At 37.5% G+C, this 24,920-nt stretch overlaps 1 protein-coding gene across 4 annotated transcripts in view; it reads right to left on the bottom strand.

Annotated features, from left to right (window-relative positions):
* ANKRD12 (ankyrin repeat domain 12) overlaps positions 1-24,920 on the bottom strand; it is a 66,527-nt gene that overhangs the window by 18,637 nt on the left and 22,970 nt on the right. For 2 of the 4 annotated variants that reach the window (XM_061448797.1, XM_061448793.1), the window contains exons 3-7: positions 19,922-20,069; positions 7,639-7,785; positions 6,455-6,655; positions 1,987-2,129; positions 205-352 (exon numbers count right to left, since the gene is read on the bottom strand). In XM_061448797.1, coding sequence (XP_061304781.1) covers positions 205-352; positions 1,987-2,129; positions 6,455-6,655; positions 7,639-7,785; positions 19,922-20,069 — 787 coding nt within the window. Of the gene's footprint in view, positions 1-204; positions 353-1,986; positions 2,130-6,454; positions 6,656-7,638; positions 7,786-19,270; positions 19,534-19,921; positions 20,070-24,920 lie in introns of those variants that run through there. The other 2 variants (XM_061448795.1, XM_061448796.1) reach the window with 2 other exon arrangements.

The following is a 24,920-nucleotide window of genomic DNA, read 5'->3' as shown; positions in this document are numbered from 1 at the left end:
TCAACCTGGTGTCAAAAAAAACATTCCAGATTAACTCAATTCAATTGAAAGATTTGAAAGCTACCCCTAAAGGTGGAAAACAACCTTAGCAATAGCAACTGATACCTGCAGAGACTCTTAATAGCTAATATTATGCAAAAGATTAAAACCACTTTTCAGACAAATTGATGCACTTGAAGTATACTATTAAGTGGCTACTTTTACCTGAGCAGCTTTCCTCATCATCAGAAATGGGCACTTCCCTTTTCAATAGCATTTCCAACTCTTCAGTTTCAGCAACATCAACAGGTCTCTCCCCATGCTTATTGGCTTGAAATGGATTTCCACCATGTCGAAGCAACAGCTTCACAATCTGCAGCATTAAATAAATGAACTTTCAGGTTTTCCACAACGTGTTATTTGACCAGCATAAAAATCTCCCACTGCACATGAAATGTGGATAACATGATACATAATCCCAAACTTCAACCTATGAAACTGAGACTGGAAAGCAAGCCTTCAGCAACCAGAATAAAAAGTCCCAGGTATATGTAATCTGCTTGTTAAAACAGGCAATTGGGAAGACTGAAGAAGGTTGTCCTCTGTTACTCAGACATAGCATCATCATAAAGAAAGGCATCAGTGGCCTTTTTGTTCTTGCTGTTCTAGCATTTCTTCACACAATTCATCTGGTTCCTCACATACCAAGCTCTCTCTCTATTCCTCTGTGCTTGATTCACCTTCTTGCTCCAAATTTTATAGCACTTACCTCTAAGGAACAGGAAAGTTTTTTCAAGTAGCAGTACTATTGGCTTCCACTGCATTTTAGAAAAGCCCTGACAGAGATCCAAGTATCTTACTGGAGGAACAAACTACCCCCATCCCCAGCTACATACAATATAGCAAAATCATTGATTCCTCTAGCACCAAGGGCATCAAGCTGTTAAAGTTATGATACTGAGGCTACTGCATCTTCAGCACAGTATTCAGTATGAGTTACTTCTTTTTTTGTTGTACATGCTAAGAATGGGTAAATTCAGCAGACAGTGAATGTTAACATGAAACTATGTTAACAGGAAACTTCGCAATTTTTCTGATATATGTCAGTGAGATGGTCACAGATACATATACTGAGACCAGACAAGCAAGAGGTCCTGTTCTCCAAAACTCTACTACAACTTTATGCAAGTTCTAGGTAAAGACCCACTTCTGTTTAGATAGCCATAAGAAATGGTTACTAAAGAGTCAAGTACAATGTCACAATCAGATTAATATAATTCATTGCTCCAGCCTTTCCAGAAGATCCTTTCAAACTGAACACCTTTGTTTGGAAGAATTTAAGGATATTTTCTGTTTTTTTTTGCTTTATACAGTAGATCACACACACCATTATGAAATAAAAGAGATATAAAGGCAAAGCAGAGTAATTTCTGCATCTACTTTGTAGAAAGCAAGAACAAATTCAGTAATTAATGTAAAATACCTACAGTGCTCCATTTACCTTCTCTGCTAATTCGTTATTGGTAAAACTTAAAAAGATAATTTAAGAATATATGAACATCAGTGCTGTATTTCAAAGACTGTAAATAAGTGTAGGACATATATATATATATACACCACCACCCCTCCCCCTTAAATACTTTTATATGTGTGTGTGTATATATACACACACACAAACCATTTTTGTTTGGAGACATTTTTATTTTGAGAATTCTACACAGTGGAAGTCTCTCCAAAAAAGTCCATTGAGATGTTTATTAAAACAGCAGAAGTGAAACTTTCAAATATTTGAGAAAGCAGATACTGGTAGAAAACAACTGGCAATAGAAGTAGGATGAAAACCAAAATGAAATAACCAAAACCAAAACAACTTTAAGATGCTCTCAAACCAGCAGAAGCATAATTAAAAAAACATATGACAGTGGTCAGGACATTTAGGATTTGTTCTAAAGACTGAGCATTTCAAACCACTTATGTATTTCCCTCCCGCTCTCCCGGCAGACTCACATTTCTATGCCCACTACTAGCAGAATCATGAAGTGGTGTATCATCATCCAAGCCCTGTGTGTTCACATCAGCTCCCGCTGCTATCAGGACTTTAGCAACATCATAGTAACCAACATTACAAGCTTCATGCAGTGGCGTCCAACCTGTAGTGAAGAGTGGGAAATTTAAGTTTGAAAGGTCAAAGATCCTGTACTACAGATCTCTACTGCCTCAAGACATTTCAAAATACACTCACACACAGTAACTGGCAGGAAGGTAATGCCACTCATCTGATGAACATGTGCTTTACAAATTTTAAACCTCCTGTCAAATTCCAAACTTTATTGTGATTACATTGAACATAGAAATCACTACTCAAATAGTAAAAGACAAAATCTGACACAAAATCCCCAGGCTAAACATGCTAGAAATTCTTTGACTAGTGAGCATTTGAATACAGTGTTGGGGATATAGAGATAACATTATTCTATATGGAAATGCTTTGAAAACCACACTATTGGAAAGAAGGATGATGGCAAATTATCATAAACAGTGCTCCTTTAGAGCCACTGAACATGCACCAGGAATCACTAATAACACTCAGCAGTTACTAGTGTAGATAACAAGCTAGTAAGAAATACTGGCAGAGAATTTACTCCTGATATTTCCTAGAATATTGGTAATTTTTAGCAATTTTGATTTCTACATTGATAATCTGAAGTTCAGTGCTCACTTTTTGTAACAGAGCCTCAGTGGAAAACAATGATCAACCCACACACCCTATATTCCTTACCTCAACTTCTTCCCAACTTGATGCCTTCCACTTCATAGCTGCCCTGAACTTCTAGCCTGCTGCTGCTGCCTTCTCAAAGCTCAATTCTGGGAAGCTGTTCAACTTTTCTTTCCAATATAACCAGTGTAAGTCAGGAAGAACACATTCACTTGAACTCTGTGTCTAATCAGTAATAGTCTTGTATACCCATGATGAGGAGGTACAAGAAACATCTAACTTACCTAATCCCTCAGTAAGGTAATTTTTCACCTTTACCTTTCCCTCAAGTTCTCACCTGCCACTCATCTGAATTAAAAAGCAAAACATTTCTTCCTGATCTTCGTATCCTGTAGTTTCTCTCCAAACATTACTTGGGTCACTCACTTTCAACACTGCCTGGCTACCACATCCTTCTTTGCCTTTTCTTCTCATTTGCCCTTTTCTCAATCACTTGCAATGATGACACTCTTCTGCTCTCAGCCCTCTGATCCCTGTGTTCTTTCCCCTCATTAAGTCTCTCTGTAATTCACTCTTCTCCATATTTTACTGCTTTTCCTTTCTACCCTACCACAGTGTCTGGCCTGCCAATTCTAGTCTGGCTTGCTCTCAACATCTGTTTCCTTTACTCTTGTTCTCACATGGCAGTATCATTCTGGCAGGTATCCCATGAGCAGGGTTACTTCCTCCATTACTAATTCATTTTCTGCTCCTTTAGTCCTGCCAAATTCTTAGCTAAAAACTCTAATTCTCTAAACTTCACTGCATCCTGAATTCCTATTTTTTTCCACTCATGACTCATTGCTCAGATCCTCCCCCTCCTCTTGACCTCTTCCTCCACACAGGATTTTGAAGCTTAACCACCTCTGCTTCTCACTTTGGATTACCAATAGAAAAGTATCTCACTTGATCCCAAACACCTCCTTCAGAGTTCTGAATGAAGTCTCTAATGACTTGCTCCCAATTGATTCTTGCTCCTGTCACTAGATGGCTGAAAGCAGTATTGGGTGGTAAATGATTTGATAAAGCCTGTGAAAACAGTTAGGAACTTTCGTGCCACATCTGCTCAGTTTTCTGGTGGTGCCTGATTTAATCTGGAGCAAAAAGACCTTTAACTAGAGAAACACCAGAACTAAAATGTCTGTCTGTGTAAGCGTACAACTGTTCAGCAATGAATGTCGGATACTGCAGCCTGACTTCTTATGAACCTGCTTATCAAAGTATCTCATTGTAGGCCAGGTTGGACAGGGCTTCGAGTAACCTAGTCTAGTGTGAGGTGTACTTGCCCATGGCAGGGGGGCTGGAACTAGATGATCTTTAAGGTTGCCCCCAACCCTGAACATTCTATGACTCTACAATTCTCAGAACCAGCTCTCTACCATTCTCCCCATCCTTTCCTCTGCCTTCAAAATGAATTAAGTATCTGTACCAGGTCAGGCTGGGGTTAAGCTACAATGTTCCTTCCTAGAAGCTCAAAAAGTGCTGTGCATTGTACTTGAGGCTAAAACAGTGTTTATAACACAGCTAGTGTTCTGGCTACAGCTGAAACTGCTTGTAGAATATCAAGGCTTTCTCCCTCCCTCCTTGTGCAAGAGGCTGGGAAGGGATGTAGCCAGGACAGCTGACCCAAACTGATCAAGGGTATATTCTGTACTATATGACATCATGCTTAGCAATAAAAGATTCAGGAAAGAAGGAAAGAGGAATGTTCATAGTTATTGTGTTTGTCTTCACAATCAATCATTACACCTGCTGAGGCCCTGCTTCCCAGGAAGTGGCTGCACATTTGCCTGCTGACTGGAAGTAGTGAATGAATTCCTCTTTTTCATTTGCTGGCATGTGCAGCTTTTGCTTTTCTTATTAAAAGGCCTTTAACTCAAACCATGAGGGCTTTTTTTCATCTTATTTTCTCCCCTTGCCCTGTTAAGGATGGAAAGTAAGACAGCAGCTGGGTGGGCGTGTGGCAACCAGCCAAGGTTAACCCACCACAACATCTCTTCTTGTAATGTTTCTACGGCCCTATCTTCCCCTGAACCTCCCCCTCCTTTTCTAAAATTGCTCATCAACGAATTCTTCTCATTTTCCCTCTCAATTTCTCTGAAGATCTCATAGGGTTCTACTTCAGCTTCCTTTCTTTTCTTCCTCTACATGCCAGTCCTGGGCAGCCTCATCTTTAAACACAAATTCAGCTACCCTCTGCAAACCAAGAAATTACTGATCTCTTTATTACTTAAAATTCAGTTTTTTGTCCACCTAGTTAATACCTTCTCTTGACATCAAGTTAGAGCTGACAACTAATTGTATCATGTAAATCCTAATTTCTCCAACTGGAGCCTGTTACCTCAGCCCATCTCACCCATTCCCATTGAGAATGTAATTCTCACTGTAACCATTCAGACCTATAAAAAGAGGATCTTTAAGAGCAGGCTTTGCTGTAGGTCTAGTTAAAATACTCATGCAAACTTTCATTATATTTTTGCTTCTAAAAAAAAAAGAAAAAAAAAGCAACATGGCCCCTTCTTATATTTACTACCATACTTTCCCATGACCCACTTCTACTGTGGATGAAAAAAGCCAGTGTTTAGAGCCGATGTTGAGAGGCAGAGCTGTTTCTTATGCTGTTTATATAATGTGCATTTGATATTTGTATTATTTTTAGAGTTATCCTTGCATTTAAGAGAGAAATGTACTGAAATCCTATCTTTTTATAGATGTCTCTCAGACCTCAATCCCACAACAACCTCCACACCCCACCGAACCCTTTATCCTGTAATTTAGCCTTCCTTTCACTCTGTTCCATCCTTCCTCATTACCCCAACCTCCTTCTATGCCCTAAATCTCTACCCAATACTCCAGCTCCTAAGTCATAGACTCTTTTACACTGGCTGAGGAAAACTCAGAAAGTACTTTGGCTTATCTCAGTATGTAAATGCATTTCATTTGGCGCCTGGCCAATCAGCAGCTGGCAACTACTGAACTCAAAACTGAAGGTTCTATCATCTTCTCTGAAAGCATTACTTAGGGAATCTTGTATTTACTCAATGGATTTTTTACTAAAACATGTAGAAACTTAACTACTGTGAGCATATCAAAAACAAAATAGGCAAAAGTTTTCCAGCAGGTTCCAAAAACTTATTTAGAAGGTCTTACAGACAAACAGACAGTAAAGAAAGATACCAAATAAAGGATGCTAAGAATATGGTACAAGTTGCAACTCACCTTAAAGTTCATCAATCATTGCTGAAATCACAGCAAATACTGACATATCAAAACTATCATTAATCTAACAGAACTAAATGACAAGTGCAAGCTACACTATACCCATCTGCTTTGGTGCACATTAGCTGTCCCAGTGAGAAGATAATATACATTACAATGCCACCTTTGCTGTTACTGAACTTTCCATCTCCTCACACAACCTACAGTCCCATTACCAGTTACTGACTGCCTGGTCACAACTGAAACCTTCAGGTATTAATATACTGTTCTAATAATATACTAGGCTCTATAGTGTCCCAGTATTACCACTGCTATCAGAAATAAAAAAAAAACAACCATGGTTTAAGAATTTCTAATGAGTTGTATTTTTTCATTTGCATATAGCATGAACTGAAATTAAACCTCTGATAATGACTTCAGCATTAATTTTGAATTAGTATCATAGAATCATAGTTTTAGTACATAGAATTAGTACAGTTAAGAGAACTTATATCAACTTACCTGCAAAATCTTTTACATTCACATTTGCACCTAAACTGATTAGCTCCTTAACCTGTTTAACATCCCCTCGAATTGCTGCCATATGTAGAGGAGTTTCCCCTCGTTCATTTCGCTTGTTAACTTTGTCTTTTTGTCTTGAAGAAGAGGTTGGAGTTTTCTTTTGTGTTGGTGTTGTTTGTAAGGGATGATTTAAGGTGGAATCTACAAAATAAATTTTAAAATGGTCACTGGAAGTTATTTAACACTATTTTTACTTTAGCTAATTTTAACTCTTGTTAATAACTACCGGATAATTATATTTAAATAAAGGATATATTTGACACTTGATCTGTATTAACACAATGCCTATTCACAGCATGCAAAAGCGTGTTTTGCAATATCTCACTATTTTTTATGTAGGTTCCAAGGACAGATGAAATCTATCCAGACTGCAAGGTTCACAAACTGTGTTATAAATTTTGCTGAAACAGAGAAGCATGACCATGCAGATTAGTATCTACTCTGCTTCTGCTTCTTCTAGCACAATTCCACCATATTTTTATGTAGTGGGATACCAGTTTGATGAATTACTGGGTATTGTACTCTGTGCACAAATGTTTTTGGCTGGAATACATAGTTTCTTAAGGAAATGCAACCATTCACTTTCAAATGCCAATGTTGTAAAAATGTTACACCTGTAGAACATACACAAAGAAAGATTTTTTTTTTAAATACAGCTGGAGCAAGGACAATTTGAAGTTCTGAATTCAAAACAAGGTGTCACCCCTCTCCCATTCAATCTTAAGGAAACAATCCACTTTCCTTCAAAATGAAAACCCTGCTCCGATCGAGACAATGAGACAGTAGTTAAAGTTCATTAAAAAAGAAACAAAATCAACACCCCCCAACAGATAACATTTCGCTTTTAAGTAATGCACATTATTTGAGAGGCAAAAATAATTAAAGAAAGAAAAAGATTTTCAGGTTTTACAGCTATCATAGCGCAATTTTTTGCACATAAATATAGAAGGTCAAGACATTATCAAATTGCTTGTGAATGCAAAGAAGCTTTAACAGATTTATGAATAATTTTTTAAAAAGCAATAAAATTAAGGATTGTTGAAAAACATCAGGGTTCAGAATATTCTGACCGAGACAAAATTAAACAGGCAGGAGGAAGAAAGCTGTTAACTTTGCAAGCTCACCTGGACTGTTGTCTCTTGCTGTCATCTGCATGAGAAGTGCCATCTGTTTGCGCTCTGACAGAGGATAACCAAAAAGAATGCTAACTGGTGGTGTTTTCTTATTTCCAGCATCCTTCTTAATTTTCTTTTTCTCCGAACCTTCCTTCTCTGGAAATATTAACATTTAATAACTCAAACTGCTGTTCTATTAGAACATCTTTCTAGAAATAAAAACATTCTTTCAAGGTATGCGAACTGGTGATTGGTGATGAAAGCCAGAAATTGCATCTCTAATTTACTGCATTTGTATTAGTTTTGGTTACTTGTTCTAATCATATCAGGATAAGCTACTGAGTTAAAGCACTTAAAGCTCTGAGGATTACTAAACAATTCTGGAAGACGAAAAACCTGTTTCACAGCAGGAAGACTTGTCTATGTCACAACTTTAATTTTCAGAGATTAAAGTCAGGCACTTAGAAAGATTCTGTAAGATCAGCTAATCAATTTTCAGCCTTGAACACAGACCTGAGACTGCTCGATTCTACTTCTCTCAAGATACCATGTTAAAAATTAGGAAAAGGCTTTTAACTACTGGTATTGTTAGCTAATTGCATGAAAGACTGTTTCTCTCAAACTCATCCTGTTACTTCACCTTAGAGCAATTTATTCTCCAAAGTTAATCTCTTTCCAAATCATATGGCTGTTTTATATACAGAAGTTCTTTCCTTTTATCAATATTTACAGAAGTTATTTAATATTTCATGTTCAAGTTTTAAACCAGGAGCTAAAATTACGCATCTGAATAAACAGATCATTTCTAAAACTGTTCAGTACCTACAGACTCTCACAGATCTTCAGATTGGTTAAATGTGTTCTTAATCAGATAACTTTTTAAAACCTAATGATTTTCAAATCTATAATTTTGTGTAATTTGGAAACTTTGGTCTGTATTTGCCATACTTTTCAAAAGTTCTCCCTTAATTTTTCTGCATAAAGGTCTTATAAAAGGAACACAGGTATTTAGGTTAAAATATGATAGAAAACAACTGATTTGTAATTGACTTTAACTAATTCACTTTTAACTGGAGCAGTATTTAATGTTCTTAAATCAATCAGGTACAAACTCTCAATGCACCAAATTTCTTTTGGTACAACTGTTTTCTGCAGATCTCCCTACCTGGTCATTATTGTTTAACTATTATTTTCTAGAGATATAGTAGTTTGCATATTTATGTGGAATGAAAACCATTAATTTTCTGTAATTATCTCATCTTTCTAGGCAACTACTTTTTTTCTGTCTTAACAAGTTCTTACTAAATTCAACATCTTATAACTTGAAAACAGCTTCTATTACTTACATGCCAGATCTATAATGTCTACCTTTTTCTTCAGAGCCCCTAAATTTACTACTTGAATATAAATACACTGGATGGTTCAAGGAACCTTATTCACAAATTACGTGATTTGGAATTTAATTTTTTGAAAGTGTTACAAAAACATTTTTAACCAACACTGTCAAGAAGGAACGGTCTGAAGAATAGTGCAACAGACTTAACCAACAGAAACAACATCTTCCAATTCCAGGCATTTCTAGAGATCCTGCTCACTCTACTGCATCTTCATCTTTTGGAAGCCTGCCAACAGGCTTTTAAACAGCTGGACAGGACTTTGTATCCTACAGTCAAAGGTAATCCCAGTTCACCCTCCAGGCTGGACTACAGACCATAGAGACGGGGCAGAATCCAGTAAGGATGTCTATTGCCTGCTTTTTCTCCTCTGTGGCTGGCACAAAGAAGCTGAGATCTAAAGATTACAACAGGGAATCATAGAATAGTTAGGGTTGGAAAGGACCTTAAGATCATCTATTTCCAACCCCCCTGCCATGGGTAGGGACACCTCACATTAAACCATATCACCCAAGGCCTCGTCCAACCTGGTTTTGAACACTGCCAGGGATGGAGCATTCACAATCTCCCTGGGCAACCCATTCCAGTGCCTCACCACCCTAACAGAAAAGAATTTCCTTCTTATATCCAATCTAAACTTCCCCTGTTTAAGTTTGAACCTGTTACCCCTTGTCCTATCACTACAGTCCCTAATGACATCTCCATCATCCTTATAGCCCCCCCTTGAGATACTGGAAGTCTGCTATGAGGTCTCCACACAGCCTTCTCCAGGCTGAACAGTCCCAACTTTCTCAGCCTGTCTTCATACGGAAGGTGATCCAGTCCCCTGATCATCCTCGTGGCCCTCCTCTGGACTTGTTCCAACAGTTCCATGTCCTTTTAATCTTGAGGACACCAGAACTGCACACAATACTCCAGGGGAGGTCTCACAAGAGCAGAGTAGAGGGGCAGGATCACCTCCTTCGACCTGCTGGTCACGCTCCTTTTGATGCAGCCCAGGATACGGTTGGCTTTCTGGGCTGCGAGTGCACACTGAAGCCGGCTCATGTTCATTTTCTCATCAACCAACACCCCCAAGTCCTTCTCCACAGGGCTGCTCTGAATCTCTTCTCTGCCCAACCTGTAGCTGTGCCTGGGGTCTCACCAACCCAGGTGTAGGACCTTGCACTTGTCATGGTTAAACTTCATGAGGTTGGCATCAGCCCACCTCACAAGCGTGTCAAGGTCCCTCTGGATGGCATTCCTTCCCTCCAGGGTATCAACCGAACCACACAGCTTGGTGTCATCGGCAAACTTGCTGAGGGCGCACTCAATCCCACTGTCCATGTCAGCGATGAAGATGTTAAACAAGACCAGTCCCAACGCCGATCCCTGAGGGACACCGCTCGTTACTGGTCTCCAGCTGGACATTGAGCCATTGACCACAACTCTTTGTGTGCAGCCATCCAGCCAGTTCTTTATCCACCGAGTGGTCCATCCATCAAATTGATGTCGCTCCAATTTAGAGACAAGGATGTCGTGTGGGACAGTGTCGAACGCTTTACACAAGTCCAGGTAGATGACATCAACTGCTCTGCCCTTGTCCATCAGTTCTGTAGCCCCATCATAGAAGGCCACCAAATTGGTCAGGCAGGATTTCCCCTTAGTGAAGCCACGCTGGCTGTCACCAAGCACCTTGTTGTTTTTCATGTGCCTTAGCACGTCATCCAGGAGAATCTGCTCCAAGATTTTGCCAGGCACGGAGGGGAGACTGACTGGTCTGTAATTCCCCGGGTCATCCATTTTCCCCTTCTTGAAAATGGGACATATATTTCCCTTTTTCCAGTCATCGGGAACTTCACCTGACTGCCATGATTTCTCAAATATGATGGCCAGTGGCTTCACAACTTCATTCGCCAGCTCCTTCAGGACCCATGGACTTGTGCACGTTCAGGTTTTTAAGATGGTCTCGAACCAGTTTCTCTCCTACAGTGGGCACAAGGTCTTCATTCTCACAGTCCCTCCATCTGCCTTCCAAGACCTGGGTGGTGCAGTCAGAGCCTTTGGCAGTGAAGACCGAGGCAAAGAAGTCATTCAGAACCTCAGCCTTCTCCAAATCCAGGGTAGCCAGTTCTCCCAAGAGCTTCCTGAGGGGGCCTACATTCTCCCTAGTCTGTTTTTTATTTGCTATGTACCTGTAGAATCCCTTCCTGTTATCCTTAATACCCCTAGCCAAGTTTAATTCTAACTGGGCCTTAGCTTTCCTAACCTGGTCCCTAGCTTCCCGGACAACATCCCTGTACTCTTCCCAGGCCACCTGTCCTTGCTTCCACTTTTTGTAAGCCTCTTTTTTTCATTTGAATTTTCCTCAGCAGCTCCTTATCCATCCAAGGAGGTCTCCTGCCCCTCCTGCTGCACTTCCTTCTAGCTGGGGTGCAACACTCCTGAGCTTGTAGCAGGTGATCCTTGAATATCAACCAAGAGTCTTGGGCCCCCCTGCCCTCTAGGGCTGTATCCCACGGAACCTTCCTAAGCAGGTTCCTGAAGAGGCCAAAGTCTGCTCTTCTGAAGTCGAGGGCAGTGAGCTTGCTGCACGCTCTTCTCGCTGTCCTGAGGATCTCAAATTCGAGCATCTCATGATCGCTGCATTCAAGGCTGCCTTGGAGCGTCGCATTTCCAACGAGCCCTTACCTGTTGGTGAGCACGAGGTCAAGCATGGCACCTCTCCTGGTCGGCTCCTCTATTACTTGCAGAAGGAAGTTGTCTTCCACACAATCGAGGAACCTCCTGGTTTGCTTGTGCCGGGCTGTACTGTCATTCCAACAGAATGTGTCATAGATGAAACAGACTTGGCCATATAAAAATGGTAGAATTTGGCTGGGAATTCGTTGAGGCTTGGTTGGGGATTGGTAGTATTGGTTAAATAAGCCTGGTTGCCACTCTGATCTTTTTAGCTTTTTGTGTAGTAAGTTATGTCAACTTATTCTTACTGTGACCAATTACCTTCTGATGAGACACTGTTAAACTTTGTATTTTGGACAATACTAAAAAGATTGTGGAAATTTTTAATTTATTTTTTTAAAAATTGAGGAAGGTACCAGGCTTTTTTCAGTGCTGCCCAGCAACAGGATAAGGAGCAATGGCCATAAAATAAGCACAGGAACTTTCACCTCAACATGAGGAATAACTTTTTTACGTTGAGGGTGGCAGAGCAGTGGAACAGGCTACCCAGGAGGATCCATGGGGTCTCCCTCTCTGGAGACATTCAAAACCTTCCTGGACACAATCCTGTGTAACCTGCTCTAGGTGGCCTGCCTTGGGAGCGGGCTGGACTGGATCATCTCCAGAGGCCCCTGGCAACCCTAACAGTTCTGTGATTTTGTGAACTGCAATTAAGCTAAGTGAAAGTAAGGGGTGGGAATTTTGGTGCTATTACTTGTCCCCATGATTATATTGGTCCTCCCAGTTTCATTTTCTAAATGTCAACCTCAAACACCTGTATGATAAAAGCTTTATTAAAAAACATGAAACAAACCCCCAAGCCCCCTGTCATCTGCAAACGCAGAAAATATTAAAACAGAAGACTCCACCCAGGCTAACTTCATGACTTTCTACAGAGACACAAAAATTAATAAAAATCACAAATTATAAGCTTAAGTCTCGTTGAGGTTTCCTAACCATGCCATTCCACATTTCATTAAACCCCAAACTGTCTTTTTTTTATCTTTTGATTTTCTCCATTTCTGCCTAAAGCCCTCTCTGCGGCCCTCCTCACTTCATTCATTTCCTCTCATTTTCTGCCTTCCTAACCTTCTCCAAATCTCATCTTCTAGGCTTTAATAATGCAATGCTATTCAGGCACAGGAAGGCAAGTAAATAGTGCACACCTTGAATTTCATAATGACCAAAACAGAAATACATGATTTTACAGACTAAACAATTATAAGCAGGGCTATTTTAAGAATGGAAAGCTACAGTTCTACGTACATATTTAAAAAAAACCTACAAATCTATCAGTCACATTTAAAAAGGAAACAAGATTCCTTTTACTACAGCAATACATGAGATTTTTCCAAACTGCAGGCATCTCATACTCATGAATATCTAAATCAAGGCTATTGCCCTATTGGTAGAATGTCTGCATAGGAAATCTTAAAGAAAATCAACACTGAAATTGTACTTTCAAAACTTTCACTGTGAATATGTGGCTATCTCTCCAAGGATAATGCATAGCATACTCTTCATTGACTAACTTAACGCTTCCATCAAAACAATATATTTCAGTTTGTTTGGCATGATCTGCTATTTCTTAGCTATGCTATTTACTGTTTATTATTCTTTTCTTCGTAACCATATTCATTTTCATTCTGAAGTACTTCTTGCAACTTTATAGCTATACTCAGCTTGAGAAAATAATACATCTAAATAAATGAAATAAATGTTTTGATGATCTACCTGTTGCTTTTTTATTACACAGTGTAGTTTTCCAGGTAGTTTTATCTGCTGGTTTTTGGTCTGGGGTTTTTCTCTTGTGTATGTGTGGGTTGTTAGTGGTGGTTTTTATTCTTTTAATAATCTTGTTATAAAAGCTTACTAAATAAATGAGTGCAGTTAAATCCCATCTCATGTTTAGTGTTTTCAAACAATATGAAGATCCCCTCCTACACCTTCCAAAGCATTTCAGTGGTGAGCAAATTATTTTTCTATTACTCTTTATTGACATAATGTTTGCAAGGCATTTCTAGAGCTTTCCAATTAAAGTACCAAATAAGAATACAAGTGCTCTCACCAAATTATACTTTAATTATGTGCTTATGTGTCAAAAAAGACACAACTTTATTAAAATTTGTGAGACTTCATATGTGTTTTCAGTAAATCTCAACAGTTCAATACACAAAATTAACATGATCAAGAATAAACCTAAAATATGAAGTACGTCCTGTAAGAGGCTATTGCTTCCCCCTCTCAAGATCTCATGCATATGCTCTGGTTCTGAATGTACAAGACAGAATAACACAAGACAAAGGGGTGAAAGGAAGCAAAAGTAAGGTAGTAGGGCATATAGATTTTTTTTTATACACCAATAGATAAGTAAGATAGTAAAAAACTACTTTTTTTTTTTCTTTTTTTTCTTTTTACTCCAAGGAAAACAACGATGCAAGTGCTGATAAGGAAGCTGCACAAATCCACAGAAAAATTCCTCTAAATTACTGGGAACCCCATTACGCTTGTTGCAGAGTGTATTATGCAATTTGTTTTCATTCACTCATTCCAGGAATACCATCATGCAGTACACTATATTTAGCAGGAGAAGTTGCTCCTGTTAAAAACATTCATCAACTTTGACTTCTTAGCAATTCTTTATCTTGAGGTAACAGAAAACTTTACATAGCTGTGTACCTGATGTTTATACAATTTTTAGAGTAGTAACTTTCCTAATAAAGGAATACTATCAGTTTAAGAAATTAAGTTTAAGGAGAATTTATAAAATTGACAGTCAATTAGGCTTTTGTTTGTGCTTGGTTTTTTTGAGGGGGTATGTTGTTTTGCATTTTGTTTTTTTTAAAGATCTTGAGCATTTTTTTCAGTCTGTAGAATGAAAATTTCTTTTGCATTCACTTTCTTGACACTTTTTGGTGCTCTTCAGCAGCTGGACACAGAATATCAGAGAACTTCTTGTTACTAAAAAATATAAAAATCAAAGCTCTTCAAGTGGCTTCATGTTCAATTATCTTTATTAAATAACCTTCATAATATGCAGCCGAATCTATCTAGACAACATTCCTTTCAAGATTTTCATTTTGCAATGTAAGGTTTTCACCTAACACTTAATAAAAGGACTTAAAAATAGCCAAGTTATGTAAACCAGTGACATAGGTGCATTTGAGCACTTATTTGGAGAGGAGCTTCATGAAATTCACTCACACTCTAGTCCTAGATATTTCACTCTAGGACTAGAAACATCAGAATCACCAGCAATTATTTAAGAACTTATGTATGACAGATTATGTTCCAAGGCAACCAGTTATGTATGTTGTGTGTGTGTGTGTGTTATTTGTTTAATTTGGATACATTACAAATTTACAGTCAAGTAATTTCTAAATGTTTTCTGAAAATAAATTATTAAATAATATGATGTGTAGTCCTCAAAACTGTTAATCCAAGCTAATAGAACATCACATTTAGTAAAACATCCACCTTAGTGGATAAAAGAAAGCAAAAAGACCAAATTCAAACTTCAGGTCTCATGATAGTCTAGTTGAATATAGATCACCTCTCACAGTGCAAATTGTAAGGAATAACAGGATTAAGAAATAGGACCATGCAAAGCTAAAATATGTACTGCTTGAAAAAAATGCTGCTAAGGAAGTAATAGGATTGAGTGATACACAAGAAATTAATATGCTTATTACAACTGTAGAAGACAGGTCAAGATGATCAGTTCTGCTGCTGATAAAGTCAAGAGACAGAGTTATTGAGATCTGTGTGACTGTCATAATCTGATTGAAGTTACTTTAAAGAGAAACAACACGACTGACTGCTGCTTCCAACCTTCAGTGAAAGATTAGAACATGATGGAAGAGACCTCTCAGTATACTGTACTCTGTAGAGATATCAAGGTACTACTGTGATACCTAACTAATCAAGTTTACTGCATATTTATTTAATCAAACCAACAGACACACACGCATGCACGCACGCAAAACCGCCTTCACTTTACTGCTTCTAGGCCAAACAATAAAAACTTGTAATAGTTGAACAATAAGTCCAAATCCAGGAAGGAGTAACACTGTGAGCTTGTAAACAGTCCCTTTAACAACCCCACTAACCTCTGTAACTACGGGAAGCACAAGTACACAAATTGTCTTACTATGACATACACATGGAACATGAAGAGGACAGTTGTTTTGCTCTTCTATGCTAAAAGAAATATGACTGTGCCATGTGTGGTCTACTTTAAAGACAGAAACTGAAGGGGTCAGAAAACAAAACCGAGATGCTACTATAAACAGAAAATCTGGAGAACATAATTTCCATGGAAAGATGACAAATTAGCAGTCAGTATAATTGCAACTTTTGTTATTCTTCCTGAATAATTGACTTTGTAATAGGACTATGAGGAAAAAAAAGCCTATACTTATCCTCACAACTAAAATTTTTAATATGATTTTTCTGATCTGCAGAAAATCTGCAGTTATATTTATTATGCAAAAATTCAAATTTCTCTCTTCACACTAATAAGGTGGAGAAAAAGTTCCTTTGCAAAAGCAGCACTTTTCTGTTGCTCTTATTCTGATAAACACATCAGAGGTTATTTTAAAATAACTCATTAAATAAACTAACAGAATTTAAATAGTGCTATTTAAGTAGTCTAAATAAGTGATGGCTTTTCAGTCAAATTCTTGTTTGGGATTAGGAGACTTTGAATCAGAGAATTTATTTAAAAAGGTGTGAAAAATGCTTCTCCTTCCACCATCCATTCTCTCAATCTTCACTAAAGCTTGCATGTAGAATCCTTTATGAGATTAACTTAAATAAGGGTTAAAGCTATACTGCCAAATTTGTAATATAAACAAATTTGACTTTTTACTAGCTTTTTCTGGTTGCTCTGATAAAAGAATGGGGAAGTCATAACAGCCCTCAGTTTAGGAAGCTGTCCAAACAGACAAACCCTTGCACAACAGAAGAAACTGAAAATAGAATGCTATTCCTTAAAAAAGGCATGTAGCGCCATTTCATTGTCCTGCTGGCCTCTGCAGGCCACAGCTCTTCTGTTACTCACATCTTTCAGCCCTGTGCAGACATCTTAGCTTCTGCACGCATCTCAGCTGGCACTGCATGACTCCATTCAGGCAGCTGGACTCAATCCTACCCAGTATGAAATTGTTAAGAAAGTAACCTGAAGGCTAAATCTGAAAATTTAATACCAATTTATTGCAGTGGTTTCTTAGGCAAAAACACTGAATTAAATATAAATTTAGATAAACTGGAAGATTATAATTGTCCTGGACTCTTACAAGACACTACAAATGCCATTTGTTTTCAGCCTTGCCAAAACTGACTTGGGGTAAAATGTACTTAATGTATAGTTTTGTAGGAATCAATATTAATAAAATATTTCCCAATTAAGTTAATATTCAGCTGTCCATGTTCACTATCACTTACAGTTTCTAGACAATACCTAAACAAAAAAAAAAACAAAAACACCCACCACAAAAAGAAGCAAGAGGTATAACTGCAGGGGGCAATTTTTACAAAAATAAAGCAAGAGTGACAAAATCTTAGTTTATGAATGAATACTCTGTAGACAGAACCAAGACAGCTCTAATGATGTAAAGCTCTCAAAATTATGTATTCCAACTCTTTGACTGATTCACCTGCTAAACAGGATGAAGCCCAGTCATCATGGAGTTTCTACAACCAGGTAGCAACCATATCATAGTATTGTGGAGATTAATATTTACTAAATGAAACAATTACTTAAATGAAATTTTTCATGCTGCAGTTACTTTTTACGGCATTTCTTTATTTCTGTTCTCCCGGGGAGATTTTTAGTAGTCCCCTAAATCTGTAAGACCATTTAAAAGTCAAACTTAATGGTCTTACCTGTCACAGAGAAACTGTTTAGCAAAGCAGTAAGAACATTTTGCTACTATGAACTCTGAAAAAAAAACCCCATACTGGGAGATTATTAAAAAAACCCCAAACTATTGGGAAGTGATAAAAAACATCCTGGAACTGTAATGGGCAGTAGAATGAATGAGGTAGTACCACGTATTTTTTCAGAATCCTTCCAGTTATGAATTGTATACACAACCTCTGACCACATACCTAGAATACCGCTGCAGATTTGTACAAAGTATCAGAAGAAAACTGAGATTATTATTTTATTTTTTTTTAACACCAGCACTAGTAGCTGATAAAAAAAACTTTTCACCACCTCTTCTTTTTCCTCTTTGACTCTGTTTACACTCCCATCTCCAAAAGCTTACATTCTTCCTTCTCAAATAACATTTGACATTCTCTGTACATAGTAGTTAGCAGGGAACTCTGCTTTCAGAGCCAACATTTTAGTTCAGTGATGGCAAACCTTTTCACTGCATAAGGCCAAGTTTGTGTCAGAAGCAGCACTTCAAGGATCACTGATGTCAGTCCTGATCTATGTCAGTGGCAAACTTGGCACCAGTGTAAGTGGCTAATTCCCACTGGTCTAATCTACTTAGTGAGGAACATAATCAGCATTACAAAGAACTATTTTTTTCATCCTGGTAATGCTCCTGCCCCTAAAAAGTTTCTGGAAAGCTTGTGTACCAAGTTCCTCATCTGTGAAAGGCGGTAATTGTTCTTACCTCCTTACCTCAGCAGTAAAGAAATGGACAACAAGCTATGATGCTTGCTACACAGTAGCTAAAAGCTATGTGCCTTCTATTGTTATATTAAGTACCTCTTACACCTATTTGAACGGTTTATTTCATCTCCCTGCTACAATTTGTAACAAAAAGATTTTGTAGTGTGCCCATGGTCTTTTTGTGCATTCTAAGTTCCTAGAATAATATCTTGTTTGTGGCAACTGTGACAACATAAGCTACAGCAAAGGAAACACAAAGAAGTAAATTACCTTACAAGATGCTGCGACAATGAATTATTTAAAATTGGTGGGTGTGGGGAGAGATGATAGAAGATTTTCAACACAGAAAACATTAGATAAGTGCTAAATATTGCTTCTAAATATATTTATTTCCATTGTGAAAAATAGGTAGGGTCTAGTCCCAAACAATAAATTTAATAAAGTGGATACTGGAAGCATATTTCTAATTTATACATGGCCTTTTAAGAATCAAGTAGTATCACGAATAGTGTTAAGACTCCAGAATTCTGTAAAACCACTGAAAAGAGAGATCTAAAGCCAAAAGTATTGTTTTGTAACGCGACTATTTCAAATTTTGATTTCTTGCCATATTCTCTTTACAGTAACAAAAATTTGTATGCAATATCCAGAAACCAAATCTGCATTAAAGCAGTCTTGGCCAAAAATTAAGTAAGTACTGAAGATACATAGTTATACCTTGCATTTAAATCTAAGCACATTCAGGGAATTACCTGTTTATGAAAACATTCAAATTTACAATGAGCACTATGTAAGAAACCATAGCACTGAGCCTCTGACAAATGTGAGAACATGCTGTCTGGTGGCCTTTTAGAGGGCACAGATCCTGTTTTGCCACCGACAGAACTATTAATGAACTAGGATACAGAAAACTAATTACCTAGATTCAGAGGTACTCTTGGAATACACCCAGATCCCTCCATCTTGATTTGAAAAGAGCCAAGAATAGTATTTTGAAGTCTTGAAATCAGTTCCAAAAGAATATGCTTAAGTGAGGAAGAACTACCAGCCTGTACAGAAAAGGGATCTTCAACAGATCATAGGAGCTGAGACTGAAAAAAAAGTTCACTCTCCATGGATAGTTTAGTTAGGTCCATAACCTCAGCATCCTTTTCTATGGAGGACAGTACATCTACCAATCTTTCCAAGTCTCCCTCCCCAAAAAAAGCTACAGAAGGCTGACAGCTGTCTCAAATCAAGACAATTAAAATGTCTTTTACTTGTTTAAACATATAGACCTCTACAGATGACAATGAAAAGAATCATTTATTACTAAAACAGAAGTAAAAGAATGAGGTTAGGAAACAACTGGAAAATGCAGATAACTATGCTGGCATGCTAGCTCTTGCTAATGACAGGATGAAAGCCTATCAGACTGAGATGCAACAATCAGAAGTAAGCAAACAACTCTTATACTTAGTATCCTTTTCTATAGGGAAAAATAATCAATATAAAAACATAATATACAATTAATTAAATTAGGATGTATTTTAACAACAAATAATTAGTTAAGGAAATAAAAAGGTTCTACCTGTGTCTGAACTGCGATCTTCATTTCTGGATGGACTAACAGTAAAAGGAAGTTTACGTTTCATGGAAGACTTTTCTTTCATCTCCTTCCTCACATCACTCCTATCCACTTTTGGAGTTTTGCTGTAGGATGCAATCTTGTCCTTGCTCTAATATAAATAAAAAGTATACTAAGTAATTTTTGCATAAAGCAGAATAGTTTTATAACGTATACAGACTGAAAAGACTGCTATGTGAGAATGTATGTGCATGTGTGTAAGTATGCATATAACAGTTTACTGAAAAACTTTTAATCCAGCCTTACTAAAAATAACATAAAAATAATAAACGGCATTCCTTTATTTTTAAAATGAGCACCTTCTGTGTTATTGCTACATCCAGATACATCACTGTAGAACTGCTGTTCCCTATTAGAGCCTTGATTAATAAGCAAAGGAACAACACAAACTGGACAAGAATTTGCTAAATCTTAACGACCATTCCAATTTCCTTCCCTGACCATAACAAAATAATCCCATTAAAAGCCCACGCTGCAATCACTGTGAATAGTAACACAGCAACCCCACCCCCAAACCCCACTCTAACAACCCTCCCCTGCCTCCACCCCCACCCTGTAATCCATCTATACAGGACTCCCTTTCTATTTCAACAATTGTGTAGTTTTGATTTTCTAAAGCAAAAGTTTACTAAGAACTTAGAAAATCTATGAAGAAACTAAAAGCTATTTGTTATTCTTAGTTGCATAAACCTGGGATTTATGGCTTACAAAACATATTTCAAGATAAACAGATACAAATCTGGATGGGCACAATATTTACTTATGTTTACTTTGATAATATAGGAGGTCAAAGTACATAAAAGATATCAGATTAGTGAGAAGACTGCTTGAAAGAACCCTCTGCAAACCCCAACATTTTAGCCTACCAACCAAGGTGTAATGTAGAGACATAACATTTTCTGTTCATTACATGCTGCAGAAGAACATTATCCAGCTATGTCAGCTACCACAACTCCATAACTTTGTATCATTCTTAACAGATGATTGGATGAAATCATTCACAGATTCATTTTCTAAAGGCTGCAGAATAGGGAGCCACACTAGTTTGCCAATCAGTGAAAAACAAAAGGCTGCTCCTTGGTACTTTTGAAGGAAGAATTTAAAAGATTTATTTTATTAGAGGAAAACTAGAAAAATAACTCCAAGTAAAGGTACTATTCCTGAGGGCACCTTTCATTTTTTAAAAAATAAATACATGAGAACAGTTTGAGTACATCATCTCACCCTCTGAGTTTAAACTACTGCCAAAACAGTAGGTAGAAGGGATTACACAAAAAAAACTGCGAACAAACTCTACAATCTTCAGCCAACAAATGTTTGTACCAGGGTAATCACAAAGAAGAGATCAGCCTATGTCAGGAGAATTCCTGAAACAGAAGGTTGATATCCCCAGAGAAAACCTATCTTCACTCTGAATTTGGAAACCTGGAAAAAAAACCCAAAACCCAATTCCAATCCAAAACAAAACCACCAAACCCCCAAACCAAAACTCTAAACCAAAACACAGAATAAAACCCACATGCCAAAACCAACCCTTCTCCAAAACCCCAAAGGAACACACCCCCCTCTTCCCCCCCCCCCCATCTTTTTCTTACATGCTAGAACAAGAAAGTCTAAAAATCTAAATCTCCTTAAGACTCTCCTAGGCCCTTGAGAGATCTGTGTGACTACTTTTGAAAGAAGCCATTCAATCAAACACAACTGACCATTTGCAAATCCATCTATAAGTTGACAAAAGCAGATCTAAACTCCATTAAACCCATTCTAGTCTTTTCCACTACACAGGCGAGTTTTCCACTTCAGCACAACCTCACCAAGAGCTTTCTCATCCCTTGTTTCAAACAATCCAATTACTTCTCATATGTATGTGTGTAAATTTCCCACAGTATTAAAATCTTATTGCTTTCTGTAGAATATTATCTTACATTAGGTATCATGCAATAGAAACAATCAATTAAAAATTTGGTTTTCAACTTGCTCTATAGGAAAAAAAGGCAAAATTTTGCTGTTGGCAATCCTTAAAAAGAATCACTCGTTTTGGCACTAATCAATACAATAGACTGGTAGGTGCAGAGACACAAACTGCTTAAATAATTTCCTACTTTAAAGTTTATTCTTAAATTGTATAAATGCATTATGTTAAATATGATGACCGATGAACTACTTTCTTGATAATCACTGAGTACTAATTTTGTGATGATCTAATTAGGAGGAGAGACAGTTCAAAATGCACACATTTGGATAAAAGATACACTGAAAGAACCAGCTATATGCAGAAACAAAAAAAAAAAAATCTGAGTATTTTGTTCTTTAGCTAAATATTTAGCCATTACCACTGGTGGACCTTCCAACCCAACTGATGCAACGAACAGGGTGTTCGAAAAGTCTGTACAAGTCGATGCTACTTAGTATTTTCAGTGACAATGCTGAAATAGAGATGCAATTATACATGTAAACACCATCACAACTGGGAGAGAGGGAGAAGCAAAGAGCGCTGGCGAAGGGAAAGCAAAAAGACTGCCAAATTTGAAAAACAGTCTAAATACAAAACAGAAGTGGAAAAGCCAGGATAAAACCAAGGTTCTACAAACGGATAACAAAATTAATGGTACAATCACAAGACCCCACATTAAATGCCAGAAACTTCTTAACAGCTTCCTGGATTCCACTCCTAATGAAGGCAGACAAAAGGAAGCAGCAAGTCCCTCAGGTTAGAATAGGCATTTTGAGTTAAAGAGCGAGCATTCACTATTCCAGCTACTCCTGGTCACTGTAACAGCATGGATTTCCCTTTTTCATGGTCCAAAGGAAGGTTTGAAATTCAGCATGAACAGTTCTATATATTAATGTGATCTGTGGAAGCAACCTAAAACAACGTTGACATCTTTTGTAAAACAACCTGTAACTTAGAATTCCTGTGGACTTTCTAAGGAGGTTCTGTTCAGGTAAATAAACTGCTGCTGCAAAGCATTACATACTCTCCATGCCCGCTACAGTGAGAGAACATTTAATGGCTTTAGACTGCAACAGGAGACAAGCAAAGGTTATTTATCCTTCTACAAAGTATCTAACTATGCCAGTCAGCGTAATTAAGTATCAGAATAAACTGCCCAAACAGTTGAATTTCCATCAAGTAAGGCTTTAAAGAAAAGGTCTGGCAAACATCTGTCAAGAGCTGAGTACAGCTCATTCTACTCTGGGGCAAATGGATGAACTGGATCTGCATGTCTCAACATTTAATGCATGCCTCACTGGAGGATGTAGTAACAAGGAAGAATTTTCTCTGTCAACAAAACCATACTAGTGTGCTATGATGAGGAACACATTTTTAATCTGTTCAACAGTCTCGGAAGGCTAAGAAAGAGCAGCCTGGACAATTTCTGGATATCTCATTCCAGCTCTATTGTCTGGTACTGTGACAATCAATGACAATACACAAAAGGAGACAACAGAGTGCCATATAATCTAGCAGATGTACTAAACCCTGGGAGAAGCAGCATTCTTTTTCTGCCTATCAAAGATAATTACATATTGAAGCGTGTCCTGTATGGTATTAAAAAGGCTTTAGGCACTATCATTGGACTCTTTTAAGAAAAGAGTTAATTCTTACAAACCCCAAATGTGTTTCTTCTTCAGACCACAGATATACCATTTACTTCCTGAGGTGTGGCCACATAAATTCTAAAGGATAAATTTAAATAAATTAAAATGTCATTATGCTCTTGTGCTTACAAGATATCTCATGCAAACACCAAATGGTCTATCTGCTGTACACACTCTCACAATTTATTTTATGCTCCCAAGATGAGCAACTGACATAAAAATATATGTACCCTAAAGCATACATAATATAAACTCAGTTTATTAACAGAGATGTTATTCCTAATGAATTTTAAGCTCTCAGAAGACCTTAACACACGCTGATTCACGTCACATGTTGCTAGAACGGTGTAATAAGCACTAACTTCCACTGGAAAAACACAAAAAATTAAGTACCATAACAACAGTAACTTTACTACATTCGCCAGTCAACAGCTAAGAGTGCCCAACCAGTAAGAGCTAAGCACTGCACCAACTATGACAGGAAAACCAAATCCTGCAGGTGTTTTTTCTTTTATCTTAATATATTAACCAATGGAATAGGCTCACACCATATATTTAGGCCATTACAGCGTTTATTTTGCTAACACGAATGATTTTTTTTAAGGGAGTGGTGTTAACATGACTGTTCATTTGTTAGATGCACTGTTTTGTATGAACATTATTTCACAGTAGGCCTCAGTACTTTCCTACATCAATTATGTTAACAAATCCATTAACTTTTCCATAAGAAGTTCTAATGCTTCAAAGACTACTGGTTTAAAATTTATGGTGGCGAGTATTTATGTATAGAGAAAAATCCTTATTTGCTTTACAGAAATTTCCGCTACTTCCTAAAGACATTTCATTTAAAATTATCACCATTGATTTGGCCTGGTCAACCTTTACTTCAGAGTTTCATGTTTGTGTATGTAATACAGATTTGCCTTAATGATTTTCTGCTGTTCAAACTCAAATTTTACTCTACTGCCTGTTGAATTTTAACTGATTTTCTAGGCTGAATCTTTTCTAGGCTGAAAACTACTACATTTTGGCATGATTTTGTCTACTTTTACTAATAGATGGGGAAAGATTGCAGATTATTCAAAGGCCAGCTAAACAATTCCGACAATTACCTGCCCATATGTTAGAAAACAGATCATGTCACTGACTATTTAGCATCTTAACTATATATTTAGTTTTTCCCCAAATATGACAAAAGCAACCCAACTATATTTATTATGCTAAAAATAATGAATACAGGATTATTAACTGCAACACTTATATAATTCTGCAATTTTAGTTAGGATCTCACGTTTTCAATACTACATTTGAATTTGTATCATACAATCCTCAAACCAAA

Source organism: Pezoporus flaviventris, unplaced genomic scaffold (assembly GCF_033815535.1).
Source record: "Pezoporus flaviventris isolate CSIRO_AGI_PZ_B2104156 unplaced genomic scaffold, CSIRO_AGI_Pfla_v1 ptg000007l, whole genome shotgun sequence".
NCBI lineage: Eukaryota > Metazoa > Chordata > Aves > Psittaciformes > Psittacidae > Pezoporus > Pezoporus flaviventris.
Note: the sequence above shows the minus strand (reverse complement) of the source record. Positions and strands in the feature narration are given on the sequence as shown.